The following is a 15,357-nucleotide window of genomic DNA, read 5'->3' on the forward strand; positions in this document are numbered from 1 at the left end:
GAAAAACCAAGAAAAACTAAATTCAATCTAACCCTAAGCTAACCCACCCAAATACAAAGTCACAGAGCCAAAAACCAGAAAATAAATGACTTTTCTCAGATCAAAGTTTCATACAAAGGAAAAAACTTTCACATTAATGGCATCCCCAGTGGAGTCGCCATTTTGTCAGGCGGAAAGAGTCGATAGTGCGGACACAACCAACCTCCCTAGGGGCCTAAGACTCTCTAGTGACAAACAAGACAAACAAGAGCAATCCTTCTCTAAACATGCATTTACTATATAAGAAATCAAGTGTTTAGATCCTACCTGTAGTCCAACGCTGTTGTAGCAGTCCAGCCTCGCTGATCCGGATGAGCTCCTCCTTCACTTCGAAACCTGCATTCACTAACAATCAAACGATTAAATAGCACTTGATAATCTCATAAAATAAAACATATTTAACACATAGACCAAGGAGTACATGAAACAACTCATAAATAACAAGTTATTGAGAAGAATGGACTCATTTGCATTAATAGGAAACAAAAGGAACAATTACAACCTGAGCCTTGGTGTTGTGCAAGTCCCTCCCAGGGTCCATCAAGAGTTCTCCTTTACTTTGACAAAGCTCACCCACTTCCAAATAGAACAAGCAAAGATGGTAATCTCTCCTCACAAGCCTCTAAATGGGAGTCCTAATTCCAGCAGCATCTACCCTTAGAAATGTTTAGCTTCCAACCTCCCCTCCTTCTGGCCCAATGCCTGTATTTATAGTGCTCAAGAGGAAGTTAATCAGGTCCACCATCAATGGGATAATCCCCTCTTTGGATGGGATAGCTCCTCTCTTGATGGGATAAGTTCCTCTTTCATAGGGGTACATGAACCATCTGGAGGTGCTCAATACACGTCGAACAACCTTCTAAAATGCTCTAGAAGTGACCACAAGTAACTTTTTAAAGATGAAACTCGCGCCTTTTGACCTTTACAGGGGTACGCACCTGCCCCTTTACATACAGAGCGTACAAGTACGCAGTTTTTGTGAACATTAGGTGCGTATACGCAGGTAAGGCCGAGAGAATCTGCGTACCCAGAGATAAACACATTTACAAAGACTTTCTCTCTTTTTGGAGTTTGACATGGAGAGCAGAGGCATAAGACTTGCCCAGGAGGATAGCATGACTGTTGATAGAGCCATACTAACTGTAAATAGCTATGGTGACATTTTTTAGTGTAACAGAGCCATAACTCAAGGCTATCATAAAGCTATAGCTATAACCAACATATAACCAAATAAATAACAACAATAGAACAACCATCATATCCACATAATAAAAAGTACATTTACACATAACATAAGAGAAAAGTAACTCTTATTAACATATGAAAATCCAACTAAGTCAGGTACTTCAACGCACCACCCGACCATAGATTGGGCTAAACCAAATCTCTCTTTTAGCCAATCACCCCCATGCCATATTCCAAGCATGAATGTGGGATCTTATGGAATAACCAATCAAAACCAAACCTAGGGCTTCTAGAGGCCAAACCATCTCAACCCTCAATCAGTGATTCCACCTCACAGTTGGACATCACTAACCAACACTAGAGCGATCTCTATCCAAGTTTTCAAGGCTCTAGAGTGTTTTTTCCAACCTGGCTTCTAGGACTAGGAACTCATCCTGCAGCTACCGCCAGGCTCCAAAGCATTTTTCCAACCAAGGCTTCCAAGAATAGTAACTCAACCCACCAAGGGCTCTAGAGTGTTTGTCCAACCAACGCTTCTAGGACTAGTAACTCAACCCAAGATGCTACAGAGCTTCCAGAGCATTTTTCCAACCAAGGCTTCTAGGACTAGTAACTTAATCCACTAAGGGCTCCAAATTGTTTTTCCAACCAAGGGTTCCAGGACTAGTAACTCAACCCAAGTTGTTACAAGGCTTCCAAATCATTTTTTGAAACAAGGCTCCAAGAACTAATAACTCAACCCATAGCCATAAGGAACATGATAACCAACCAGAAAACCAAAAGGTAAAACCCACAACACTGTGACTATCTAGGAAATGGAAAGGCTAGGAAAAACCAATATCAATTTAGGCAATCCTCCATGCCAGTGACAGATCATAACCAAGAAACCATATGCATGTTCCATGCATGTCAAAACTAGCAAGGAAATCATACGTGCAACTCGATATGTGTAAGAAAAACCCGATGCAGTTGTTGATCCCACTGTCCTCTTGCGCTTTCTTGCTTTTCCTTTGCCTTCTTGCTACAAATCCCAAGTATGCCACACTCCTCCAAGAGTTCTCCAAGAAAACCCTAAGTTTCCAAGAGTATGAGAGAGAGGGAATAGAATGAGAGTGCTAAAGACTGAACTGACAAAAGCTAACATTGACAAAAACTGTGAATTGATCCTTAGAAGCCTTTTTATCAACGAGGCCTCAATTTTCTTCATTTTCCATTATTTTCCTTCAATTTCCTCGTCACATGCAACCTATCACCTTTCACCTTCATTTTCTCATATTTTCCATTATTTTCATAAATAAAATGTCATTAAATGCCTCATGTCTTTACAAATCCTTTTCCATTCCATAGCCATTAATTAATCACAAGTGATCCTCGTCACTATGTTTATTCCCAAATTTTAGCTTGGAATATGTGTCTCATGACCTTGGTCATTATTTTGTATTTATTAACTTTATTACATGGATTTTTAACCCGAGATTGTTACACTTTCCTTGTTGAGTGGTTTGTTGTTTGTTAGGAGCTCTTCTTCTTTTGGATTGTTGTCATTGCTCTCCTTGATCTCCTGAATTTTCTTGATTGGCAATGGTTTTGGAATAACTTATAGCAAAATCCTCATATTCATGACAGATTTGACACTTGAATAGGAGTTGGTCATAGTCAAATTCTTGAATACGTGTCTAGTGATCCATGCAAAGGCTAAATGTAGTCATGAGCCCTTCTTCGAGATCAACCTCTACACAAATGCAAGCACAGGCAAATAGACCATCACTGGGCTCAACACAATCAATGTATTTTCCAAATGAGTTATTGATGAACTTAAAAGTGGTGTTGTTCCAACAGTGAAAGGGTAAGTACAACAATTTAACCCAAACTGGGACTGCAGTAGGGATATCACAGTTTGGATTAAAATTAGGGCTCCATCTACACAAATAAATCCCTTAATGTGCCATGAAATAAGGCCTACTTCTGAATATCATATATCTATCTGCCTTTAATTCGAATAAAAGGTGAAGAATCCTTTCCCCACAAAGGAGGAATCCACTTCACACGTCATCTTTGGTTTCCAATTTGGCTCGATCCATGTCCTCATTGGTCAAGGAGAAGGCCACAATCTAGTAAAATGACCCATGAAGCCACGATCTACTATCTGGGTGGCCTATATCTGGCCTGAGGGGCAACTATTACAATTTTTGCAATATCATCTTGTTTTTTGACAAATTTGGAAGGCGAGGCCTTTAGGAATTTAGGCCTATTAGGCATCAAGTTTTTAAAGGCAGCAACCTCCTACGAGGGCTACAAGGGTTTTGAGGGCTGCGAATTTGGGGCCGAACATGCCATCTTAGGCAGCCCAACCAAAAAAATATATATAAGAGATTAGAATGGATCAGCCTTACCTGCACCTTGGAAGAAATACCCGATGGGATGCCAAGCTGCAAACCCACGACCGGATGATGCCTTCAATCAGATAAAAGATCAGATCCATCTTCGAACTAGGGAGTGAGGAGAAGAGAGGCACCCAACACTAGGTTGTTGGCCCAAGGCCAAAGACAAGGGTTTCCTCAAAAAATATTTCGCCAATCTGAACAAACTGCGGATTTCAAATTGTCTATCAATTCTAATATTATATTAACATTTAATGTTGATTCTAAAAAAAATCCCAATTCAACCATAAATAAAACACTTCGATATCCACATTAATTTTACCTAAATTTATCTATGGAGATACAATAATTGAAAGTAAAAAATATCTAATTTTGGATATACTAGCCTAGCCATACAAATTAAAGTATTAGTAAACTTTAATAGATCTCAATCCATGTAAATCGTTGATAGGGATTAAAACACTTACCTATTGATACATATTGTTGGAAACAATGTTTAACACTAAGATGGAGGGGGGGGAGGGCAAGACATTCAAACTTTGCGTTCACTATGTGAGCAACCATTAACAAATCATAACATCAGCCATATGAACAACACAAACACATAAATCATCAAAAACAAACACATGAGACATAGAGGTTTTATGTGGAAACCCTTCCCAGATAAAAACCGCCAAATTTGATTTGTTATTATGATGTAAATAAGAGCTTTTACTCTATTACATCAATGTTTATGAGCCACCACTCACATGAAGCATTGACTCCTCTTAATTGTTTGCTAGCACCCACTAGCAGGAAGCACCAACTCCCTTTTTTGTAGACACCTGATCTTCTTACCAGAAGCACCAAGTGAAGCACCAATTTCTTGGATTTGTTACAAGCACCAACTTGCAGCGTCTTGGATTTATGCTAGCACCAACTTGCGGTAGGCACAAACCACCAAACTTTCTTCAGATACCCACTAAGATGGAAGCATTAACTCCCTGTATGTAGGCTCCAACCCACACTCAATAAGGAAATCTCTTCTCCCTGTAATTGGTAGCCACTCTACCTGATTTCATCTCTTTGTTCTCCTTTGCCTTTGGCCCTCTGTTATGCTCATCATCCTTCACTCTCGCTCAACCGAAAACTCTCATACTTGACACTTGCAGCACTTTACTCATTGCCCACTCTTCTCATTCTACAACAATAGTAATTTAGCTCCTCAACCTTCAACACTTTTGCAACAAAATTCAACACTTTGTTCTCTGCTCTCAACCCTCTTCCTCAGGCACTCTTGGCCTCTCTCTGTAACCCAAGCACACTTGGCCTCTTCCTAGTAGTGCTCACATGTAGAATGTTCCTCTCGACTCACTCAACAATGCTACATTCTCCCATATTGCACAATTTCAATTCTTGGTTTTGTTCCACTATCAAACAGTGAACGATGCAGTGCTTGCTATCAATTCATTGCCTACGAGTGTACTCAAACATTTCTCTTCATCCTATTGCTGCATCAAAATTACTTGGCCACTGGAAATGAATTAATTCAAGGAATGAGCACCTGAGTGTTCTTCCATACTGAGAACTAATTCTTAGTCAAATTATTTTACTCCAGCAAGGCTCTCCATGCTTCTTTATTGGCTACAAAGATCAGAATGTACAGTAGGCATGGCTCTCTTGTTCCTTACTATTTCTTTAATTTTTTCCTGTTGCTATAATGAATAATGTTTGGTTAGACAAACAAAAAACCCTCTTAAGTTCTCCTGAAAACCTAAGGCAGACATGGTAAGGGAAAGATTTATCTAAGGCTTGAATCTTTGAGTGATGCAAGAAGTAAAGGAGTGATTGACAAGAGAAGTGAAGGATAAGTCTATGAGTCCTCAAATGCATTTTCGTTGGAGTTTTCAGTGTAGCTGGGAAGTGCTCTTAGCTAACTCCAAAACCTGGTCTCGCACATAAGAAAAAGAACAAAGCAACCTTCACAACATAATATTAGAATCAATCAAAACCATAAGAAACAACTAGACATAATCGAATGCATTATAACAAACCAAAGTTCCAAGTGATTATTAATTAGACACAATAAGTGAACAATGAACAACAATATATGGAAGAAAGAACAACCAATCTATCTTTATTAAAAGAAGGAAGGAAGATTACAATCATCAATATGTGGTTTGAACAACACCTCCTCCAACTCCTAGCACAAAAACTCTCTCTCTCTCAAGTTAGATCTCAGCAACATGGTAATACAAGAATTCCCATCCCTTTCTCAATGACCAAGCCTCCAATATATAGGAAGTGGAGGCTACGAAGATTCCCAAATTCCTCATTAGTTCAAATTTGGAAAAAGCTTTGGGCGAATGTTGTTTCCTCATTCAAAATGGCTTTGTTGTTTTTTCCTACTTTTGTATGCTTTTATTGGCTTTTAAGAGCTTTAATTTTTTATCAGCTTTTAAGAGCTTTATTTGTTTAGGAAAAAGCTATAGATTCAGCACCCTGAAAAACTGGTTATTATGACTGTATATATGGATTCAGCACCCTGAAAAACCCCTAGGGCACTTTAGTTGTGCAAGGGTCACCCATCAAACTTGTTATTTCAATAAATTCCTGCCAGATTTTCGGAAAACTAGACAGAAAAAACCATTGAAAAAACTTCCAAATAATCACACTAAAAACAACTCCATAAAAAGACAAAATGCAAAAAAGTTTCACTGCAACTTACAAAATTAGACAATGTGAAAATACTATGGTTGATTCAGCTGGCATTAAATGGGTTGGAAACAAAAACACTTGTTCATTATCACTATCGTGTCACTGACAAAAAGACGTGTTGCAGGCACTTTCTGTGTGTAAATATTCAGTACTTCAAATCATGTGCTCTGGAATAAAGTGTAACTTCATCAGAACCGTGGTATCAAGGGGACGCGTTGCAGGCACCTTCCCTGTGCATGCCTTGGTATTATTATTCAGTCCAAATGCATTTGTTTGGAATCAGTGTAACGTAAGCAGAACGAACCTGCTACGGTTGTCAGACTCCACATCCCTCTCCATCCATGCAGAGTCAAAAATAACGGACATTCCAAGCTGCCAAAGAAGACTGCAGGTTTTAAAGGCTACATCAAAATGCCATCTCGAATATTGAGTTCATCTTAAAAGCACTAGTCTAATGTTTGTGACTTTTTATATTTTTTTAAATAGTCTAATGTTGTGACTTTTTTATATTTTTTTAAATAGTCTAATGTTGTGACTTTTTATATTTTTTAAATATTTTTTTATTAATTTATTATAAATAGGATTAGGAAAGTTGTAGTTTTAAGTTAGTTTAACTAATTTGAATGTTTTTAAAGAAAAATCATGATATTATATTTAATTTTTGAGTAAAAATGTTATTTAAACCAAAAAAAATGAAATCTTTTTTGAGATATGTTTTTTAGGATAATAATATTGAAATTTATTTGTTTGGGCGTTTCAAACCAAACCAGCAACTGTGGTTCGAATCAGTAAGTGTGATTCAGAACAAAATGAAGCGCTAGATTATGGCAACAAGTTAAATAGAGATTCGAACCAGCAAATGTGATTCAGAACAAAATGAAGAGTCAGATTCAGAATAAAATGAAGAGCCAGATCATGGCAACAAGTTAAATAGAAAACAAAATGAAGAACCAAATCATGGCAACAAGTTAAATAGAGAGATCCACCATTCAAACATCTAATTTTTTTTAATTCATTTAAAATTATATTTATTATATTTTATTATAAAAAAAAAACTAAAAAACCCTTTGCAAATCCAATAATATAATATCTAATAAAATGTTTAAATTTCATTTGGTATATAAAAGTAAATTCAGCATTCCAAATCCTTAACCAAATCTCCTCCACTAAATTGTACTGACACGCTTTGAAACCATTGAATATCCAGTGAGGACGAATCAATTGGAGCTTTCATAGAACTGTAAGAGGAATATGTATTTATTGACAGACTTTAAACACTATAGGAAGCCGCTGAGATGACCTTGTACCGATTGCTGGGACCGGGCAAAATTCATTGTTACTGCAGTGCCTTCATAAATCCGGCAAAATTCATTGTTGCCAGTGTGTCTTCATAAATTCAAGCATTCACTGCAACCTCATCGTACTATATTTATGTACAGTGATTAAGCTTTGGTTGCTTGAGGTTTGCCTCCTGTAAGAATCAGTACAAAGCATGCACAATGTATGCACAATGTTTACATTCTTGGTGAGAAGGGCAAAAACAAATAAAAAATGCTTAGTCTAAACCGTCCACAATTTGGCAATGATTTTGGGAAAATAGAAATTTTGACGTGATTTTGAAAAAAAAAATTGAAAATTTTAATTAAGCTGATCAAGTTTCAAAATTTTGAGTGTCAGAAAATATTTTGAAGCAGTTGTCTATAACGCGACTTTTTGAAAGCCTTTCCGGCGGGTTTTTCCGGTGAAAATCCGGCAGCAATTTATTGGAATCACAAGTTTGATAGCTAGTTTCTGCACAATCAAAGCGTCCCAGGGGTTTTTCAGGGTGCTGAATCCAAATATGCAGTTAAAAAACCATTTTAACTGCAACAAATCAAGATTTAACCTGAATTTCTTCCGCCGGATTCCGTCACCGGAATCTCCAAAAAATCGCATTATAGACAACTCCGATTTTGAATGTCAGATATTTTTAATTAAGCTGAATCAATCCTATGAAATTTGATTTTTATGGCTGAAATCTCCTACAAATTTGCTACAAGAAATCCCCTACAAATTTGCGCCAAGAACAACCCAAAAGCTTTCAATGTGTACACATGAGAAAGGTTCGAAAACACAATACATTCGGTACCTTTCATTATTACTGTAATAGCATGTAGTCTGTGTGTTGGTTTTAACAGTCTGAAACAAACACACATAAATAAACCTGAAGAAGAAGAATAAACATGAGGAATAAGAAGCAAGAATATAGAAAGCAATAAACCTGAAGAATAAAAAGCAAGTACAGAAAGCAATATACCTTTGAAGGGAAAATTCAGATTATATCATTCATTTTAGTGTACAACTGATCTCTTAATTATTTTATATCCCAGAATGAATATGAGCCTATCTTTATAGGATGTTATAATCTTCAGTTAATCCTAACACATTAACTAATCCAGTCACAATATGTGGATAAGGATGTTATAATTCAGTCATGTGGATAAGGATAAGGATTATTGAACTGAGACTTCTGTGATCTATATCAATTTTTTTGAAGAATCTTTGGCGAAAATCACATAGAAAAACTTATGTCGACGCGTTTCGAACCATCCAGTGTGGTTCATCGTCATGACAAGTTGACCATCCAGTGTGGTTCATCGTCATGACAAGTTGAATGAGCAGATTACGTTTAGCACATTAAATAGAGAGAGCAAGATTCTCTGCCCTGTCTATTTAATGTGCTAAATGTGATCTGCTCATTCAACTTGTCCTGGCGATGAACCACACTGGATGGTTCTTGTCCCGACGATGAACCACACTGGATGGTTCGAAAAAGCGTCGACATAAGTTTCTCTATGTGATTTTCGCCGAAAATTCTTCAAAAAAAAGATAAGGATGTTACAATCCAGTAACTTGAGTTAATCTTGACACATTAACTAATGAGAAGTTTTCTTTTGTTACACACTGTGGATATTATTAAATCCACAGTGCTTCCTGTGATGTGTTTTCCTACTTTTGTTCTGTTGCCACCCCTGCATAAATGAATATCCAAGAAATAGTTGAAATTCTTCAACACAAAGTCTGATTAAGAAATAGATGAAATTCTTCAACACAAAGTCTGTACATTGGTATTTGTTTCCCAGTGGAGGTTAAGACAATTCATTCATATATTTCGAAAGTTTACACGCAATGGAAAACGCATTCATACATTGTATAATACTTGCAAGTTCACTAATACTTTAAAGCGCCAATACTGGTAGGTAATAGAGATTTGGTGCACGGGATTCGAACTAAGATTGCCAGCTATACGCAACGGGGCTCCTGACTTTGTGTACTCCGTCCGTCCATATGACCGACCCGAAGCTCGGAGGGCTCGAAGTCGTCACATTCTTGGAGACGAACGTGACGGTGTAAGAGAGCTTCTGGTTCACTTCTCGGAAATAGAGCGTCCTCGGCTTCACGGAAACGGCCACACCAGCCGGAGCAGAAAAGGCCACGCTGTATTTCGAAGCAGAAGGCGCAACATTGGTGAGGGTACGCTGGTATTTCACGACGGTGCCGGAAGACTTGTCGTCCTCGTTCACGCCGAAAACGACGGAAAACGACGGGTAATTGATGTCGCCGGGATTCCTGTTGGCAAGCGCTTTCCGGCTGCAGGTAACGTTAGCGCTCCTGGTCACCATCTGTATCTGCGCCGGTGTGTAGCTCAGAGAGCAGAGAAAGTCCACGTAGTCCTGAACGCCCATGTCGTAGACGAGCCCCGGGTTGAGTGCCTTCTCAGGGTCGACGTGGCCGGCGCCGTGGTCGAACGCCGTTGACGGGGCTCCGGTCGCGACATCGCGGAGGGGTTTCCCGGAGTTGTCCACGGTGTATGCAGTGGTCATGAGTGCGGACCGAATTGCCGCTGGGCTCCACTCCGGGTGCGCGCCCTTCAGTAACGCCGCCAGGCCGCTGACATGCGGGCACGACATCGAAGTGCCAGAGATAATATTGAACTTCACCCGACGCTTATCACTTTTCAGCTCCGATGGCGCAGCGGCGCCTGTCCAGGCAGCGAGGATGTTCACGCCCGGCGCCACGACATCGGGCTTCAGAATCTGCTGTGCCATGGGGTTGGGACCACGCGAGGAGAATGCAGCCACCACCGGCGAAGGCTTGATGCCCAAAACGGTGCCCTTGAACTGAATCGTTGCTGTAGGGTTGGGGTTCGTTAGCACGTAGTTTCTGATCAAATCCCCGTTTTTTTCCCCACCGCCGATGCCGGCAGCAGATGAGAATCGGCCACGAGCTCTTCACCGTTGGCCGCTGTGTTGGCCAATATCATACCCGCACCGCCCGCAGATTTCACAACGTTGCCTTTGTCTACCCTTGCGTTGATTCCTCTGTCACAGAGCACAATCTTGCCCATCACAAGCTTCGGATCCAACGTATTCGCCAGGCAAAGATTGCTCGTATTACCGTTGCTAGCATTGACGGCATAAATAAGCGGCAATTTCCAGCCGGGAGTCCCTTCCCGCTGTACAACGACACACCATCGTAGCTCGCACCGTTGCCGAGCAACACAGGCGTTGGAAAATCCCGATCCAGAGTGCTCGCACCGATGGTAGTAATCCACGGAGCCACGTTCGCCAACGTCATGGGATCGGGCCCCGAGTTACCGGCCGAGCAGGAGACAAATATCCCCTTCTCCATAGCCCCGAAGGCACCGAGCGCAATGCCATCTCTGTAATAAGGCACCGCGCCTCCACCCAAAGATAGCGACAAAACATGAACACCGTCCTCCACGGCGCGTTCAAGCCCAGCCAAAATATCACTGCTAAAACACCCCGCAGCCCAGCAAACCTTGTACACCGCAACTCTCGCTTTCACCGCCATTCCTCTCGCATTCCCCTTAGCGTAGCCCATCAGGCTCGCGTCGGGCACTGATGACCCCGCAGCCGTGGACGCAGTGTGAGTCCCGTGGCCATCTTGGTCCCTCGGGGACCTATACTCCCTCATCTCGTTCACAGGCCCCAGCGCGGCCTCGTAGCCCTTGCTGAAAAACCGAGCTCCGATCAGCTTTTTGTTGCAGTGCGAGGCGTTGAACGCGGTGCCGACCTCGCACTCTCCCTTCCACTGACTCGGCACGGGGCTCATCCCAGCGTCGCTGAAGCTCGGGCTCTCGGGCCACGCACCAGTGTCGAGCACACCGACAACGACATCGACGGCCTGGTCCGACACAGACCACGCCGATCCGTCGTTCCGGTCTAATCCCAAAAACGTGGGGCTCCGTGTGGTGTGGAGCTCGTACACGGTCTCTGGATAAACACCCAGAATCCCTTCCACGCTCTCCAGCGCCTCCGCCTGCGCACTACTCAGCTTCGCCGCAAATCCATGGAACACCTGATCGTAACTGTACAGAATCTTCTCTTCTCCTTTTTCTTCAACTCCTTCCAAAGATTTGACAGTCGAAGCGTACCATTGTTTATGACTATCAAACACAGAGGGCATATGGGATTTGGACACATGAACAACATACGTCTGAGGAGCTTCTGCAGCACAGCCCACAACCACTGCTAAACAATACAAAAGCCGAATCCATTGAATTCCAGAGCTCCCCATACCTTCACAATCTCGAGCACTCTACAGCATACTCTGGCAGTTCTAGAGGAAGGGACTGAGATATGGAGCGCCACTTGCCTGAGACTCTACGCCACAATTGATTATATATATTAAATTACTCTGTGACCGCACTAGCAGATCGAATCCCCATGACATCAAAACACCGCATGCGCACAACCCATTTGAGAACGGCTGTGTCACTTCAACGGTCGTAGAAATAATGAATTCATCTTAAATCGAGGGCCTCCTTTTTCAGTTTTCAAGGCTTTTGCTTTGGATGGATCTTACATTTTGGGGATGCCTTTTGTCTGATACGCCACTCATCTTTGAAAATAATTTCCTTTTATATGCTAAAGATACCCTTTAAGCTTTTGTTTTTCTTTGACAGAGCACTCTCACAAACATTACTGCAGTGGGTTGTACAGCACTCTTAATCCACTATCACAACAGGTTGTAGAGCGCTTTTACATCCACTGTAACAATGGGCTGTGAGATTTTAGAAAATTCAGGGTATTTTGCAATATGTTATCGATATATATGTTAAGTCAGATCTATAGATGAAGAAATATATATATGTTACGTCCGATGTATATATATATACGAAGAAATGTATCTATATTTTTTATTTTAGACTTTTGTGACTTATAATGTTTAGAAGAGATTTTTTTCGGAGAGATCACATCGAACAATTTCTTGGAGCCAATGTTTCAAACCCTCTCTTGTGATTCATCACGAGGACAAAGGTTAAGTTTTATATATATATATATATATGTAAAATTTTGCTTTATTTATATTTATTTGTAATTGACACAACTACATTAATAAAGTGATTGATATACATTGCTATCATATTTAGATATTTGTTGGTGCCATTATAAATAGAAAATAAAATATATATTGACAAATTTATTAATGAGATTGTCGCAGTTTAAATTACTATTCTAGTATCCATCCATATATATATATATATTATTTTATTTTATTTTATTAAAAGTTTGTATAGGCTAGATTGGATGTGATCTTAGTAATTTTGCCACTTGGATAATTATTTTCCAACAACAAACTAATCCCACGCACTTTAGAGAAATTCATAAACTCAAAAGAAAAAAAAACAAAAAACAAAAAAATATTATATCAAATATATATAATTACTAAATTTTACAATATATAATGATTAAAATATAAAATTTACCAAAAAAATATATATTTTTAAAATTTATTTATTAATAAAAACTCCAAGTTCTTTGTTTTTTTTATTTTTCTTTTCATTCCATTCCAAATTTACAATAAAATTATTAACAAAATCACAAATTTACGTATTTAAATTACATTTTAAAATACATAAATTAATTAACACTCTGAAAGCACCAAAAAAAACTATATATTCTTACCCACTTAAATCTAAAATTCCAAAGTTTCTCACCAAATTATAAGCACAAGTAACCACAACAATATACCAAAAAAAACTTAAAACCCTACCTTCTTTATATATATATAAAAAAAACATTTTACTTACTAAATATAATTAATATTTATTATTAATGTTTTAAAAAATAAAACATATAATTAAAACAAATAAAATATTTTTAAAACTATAATCCTAATTTACTATCATAACACATTATTATAAGTTACTTACATTAATTTACTATCCCTAACACATTATTATAACATACTTAAGATTTACACTCTTTCCTTTTCACATTACTTCTCATGTGCAAGCGATAATGAGATGAGAATGACAACAACCGCTCTTAATTTGGATGGAACATGCAGAAATATTTCAACCATAAAAATAAAGAAATTCAATTTTTGATGTTCAAAACACTAGCAAAACCAACCATTCATTTCATAGAAAATGACATAATACCTTTTTTCACTCTAAACTATTATTAGAACAAGAAAACTATTGTTAGAAACAAGAAAAGGGTTCCATCACATGGGAGAAATTAAAGTATACCTTTTCCATGCAAATTATTGACCCCTGTTCCATCCTAACCAACTCACCTACTGCAATGGGTACCACCTCCATCCCTTGCCAGCTCTGAGTACCTGCTCTCCATGACAGTGTGATTTCTTTCATCCTATTTGTAGTTTATTTAACTATGTACTTTAATCAGTTCTTCCTTTACATAGTTATGGATTATTCAACTATGTACTTCTACCAGCTGATATGTTATTTTCTTATGCATTATTCAAATATGTCACTCCTTTGTGGGTGAGATCAAATGTTTTTTAATTTTTAATATAATGATAATGCATTTTTCAACTATCTCAATGTCCTTCGGGTAATTAATTTTAATTTTATGGTAATGTAAAATATTAAAATTTTATTAATTTTTAAATATTAAATTAATTTTATAATTAAAAAAATTGTTATTTTTGTATGATATTGAAAAGATGTAAATTATTTTTCTTATTTGAAATGTTAAAATTTATATAATCATTTATTTAAAGTTTATAATAAATTTCAATTTTAATTTTCTAAAATTTACAAAATTTCAAAAATAAAATAAAATTTAAAGTAAATCAAAATAATGATTTGTAATAAAACCAAATTAATTTAAATGCCACCATCAATATTATTACAATTTATTTTCAAAAATAAATTAATTTTAATCTCTCACATACCTAAATAATTCTTTATATTAAATTTTAAAATAATAATCCACTCATATTTAAAGTTCAAATAAAAAAATGTATCATTATAAATATTTTATATTTATCATATTTGGAGTAGACTTGGCCCAGCACTCATATAGTGTCAATATGACCATCACTGGATCTTGAGAAATGGAAGGTGATGAAGCCTTTCCACTAGAAGATGTCTAGCTACTATGTCAAATGGTTTATTAAGGTGGGCACACCAACAATGCACTTTGTGTGTGAGAGTAATTGTTGTTTCAAAGTGACCATGGTAGGTTAAGCTACCAACAATTATGTGGTGATTAGATTTAAACATTATTTACCATTTTGTATGAACCCTTATAAATTCAACAACAAATCAAACCCTTCAACATGATAACAAATAACTTGTTTAGGGTGTGACCAACCATGAATGTGTCTGGTGTAACCCTTCAACATGATAACAAATAACTTGTTTAGGGTGTGACCAACCATGAATGTGTCTGGTGTAACCCTTCAACATGATAACAAATAACTTGTTTATGGTGTAACCCTTCAACATGATAACAAATAACTTGTTTAGAGTGTGACCAACCATGAATGTGTGTGGTGTTATTATGGTAGAGCCAACGTGGAGAATTACACTTTGTCAAATAGTTAGTTCATCTAAAATAAAATAATGTCATTGGATTCAGATTATTTTTAGGTGCATCTATCGAAGAGAGTGAGTTTTCTTCATAGTGTGAAATTGTTCTACTAGTCGTCCCACCTCGCACCAACTCTCCTACCACCATGTACATCCTGCCACGTTGTTCGTGGTCCCTCCCTCACTAGATTTTGTTATTCCTTT

The 15,357-nt window shown here is 38.1% G+C and overlaps 1 protein-coding gene across 1 annotated transcript; it reads right to left on the reverse strand.

Annotated features, from left to right (window-relative positions):
- Window positions 1–9,430: 9,430 nt before the first annotated feature.
- LOC149254651 (subtilisin-like protease SBT1.7) lies at window positions 9,431–12,388 on the reverse strand. The gene is given in 3 exon segments (XM_089460201.1): window positions 9,431–10,521; window positions 10,524–10,775; window positions 10,778–12,388. Coding segments are annotated over 3 exon segments (2,307 nt in total). The 5' UTR covers window positions 11,883–12,388; the 3' UTR covers window positions 9,431–9,571.
- Window positions 12,389–15,357: the final 2,969 nt, after the last annotated feature.

Source organism: Pinus tabuliformis, chromosome 7 (genome assembly GCF_031772625.1).
Source record: "Pinus tabuliformis cultivar Carrire ecotype Pingquan chromosome 7, CPIR1, whole genome shotgun sequence".
Lineage (NCBI taxonomy): Eukaryota > Viridiplantae > Streptophyta > Pinopsida > Pinales > Pinaceae > Pinus > Pinus tabuliformis.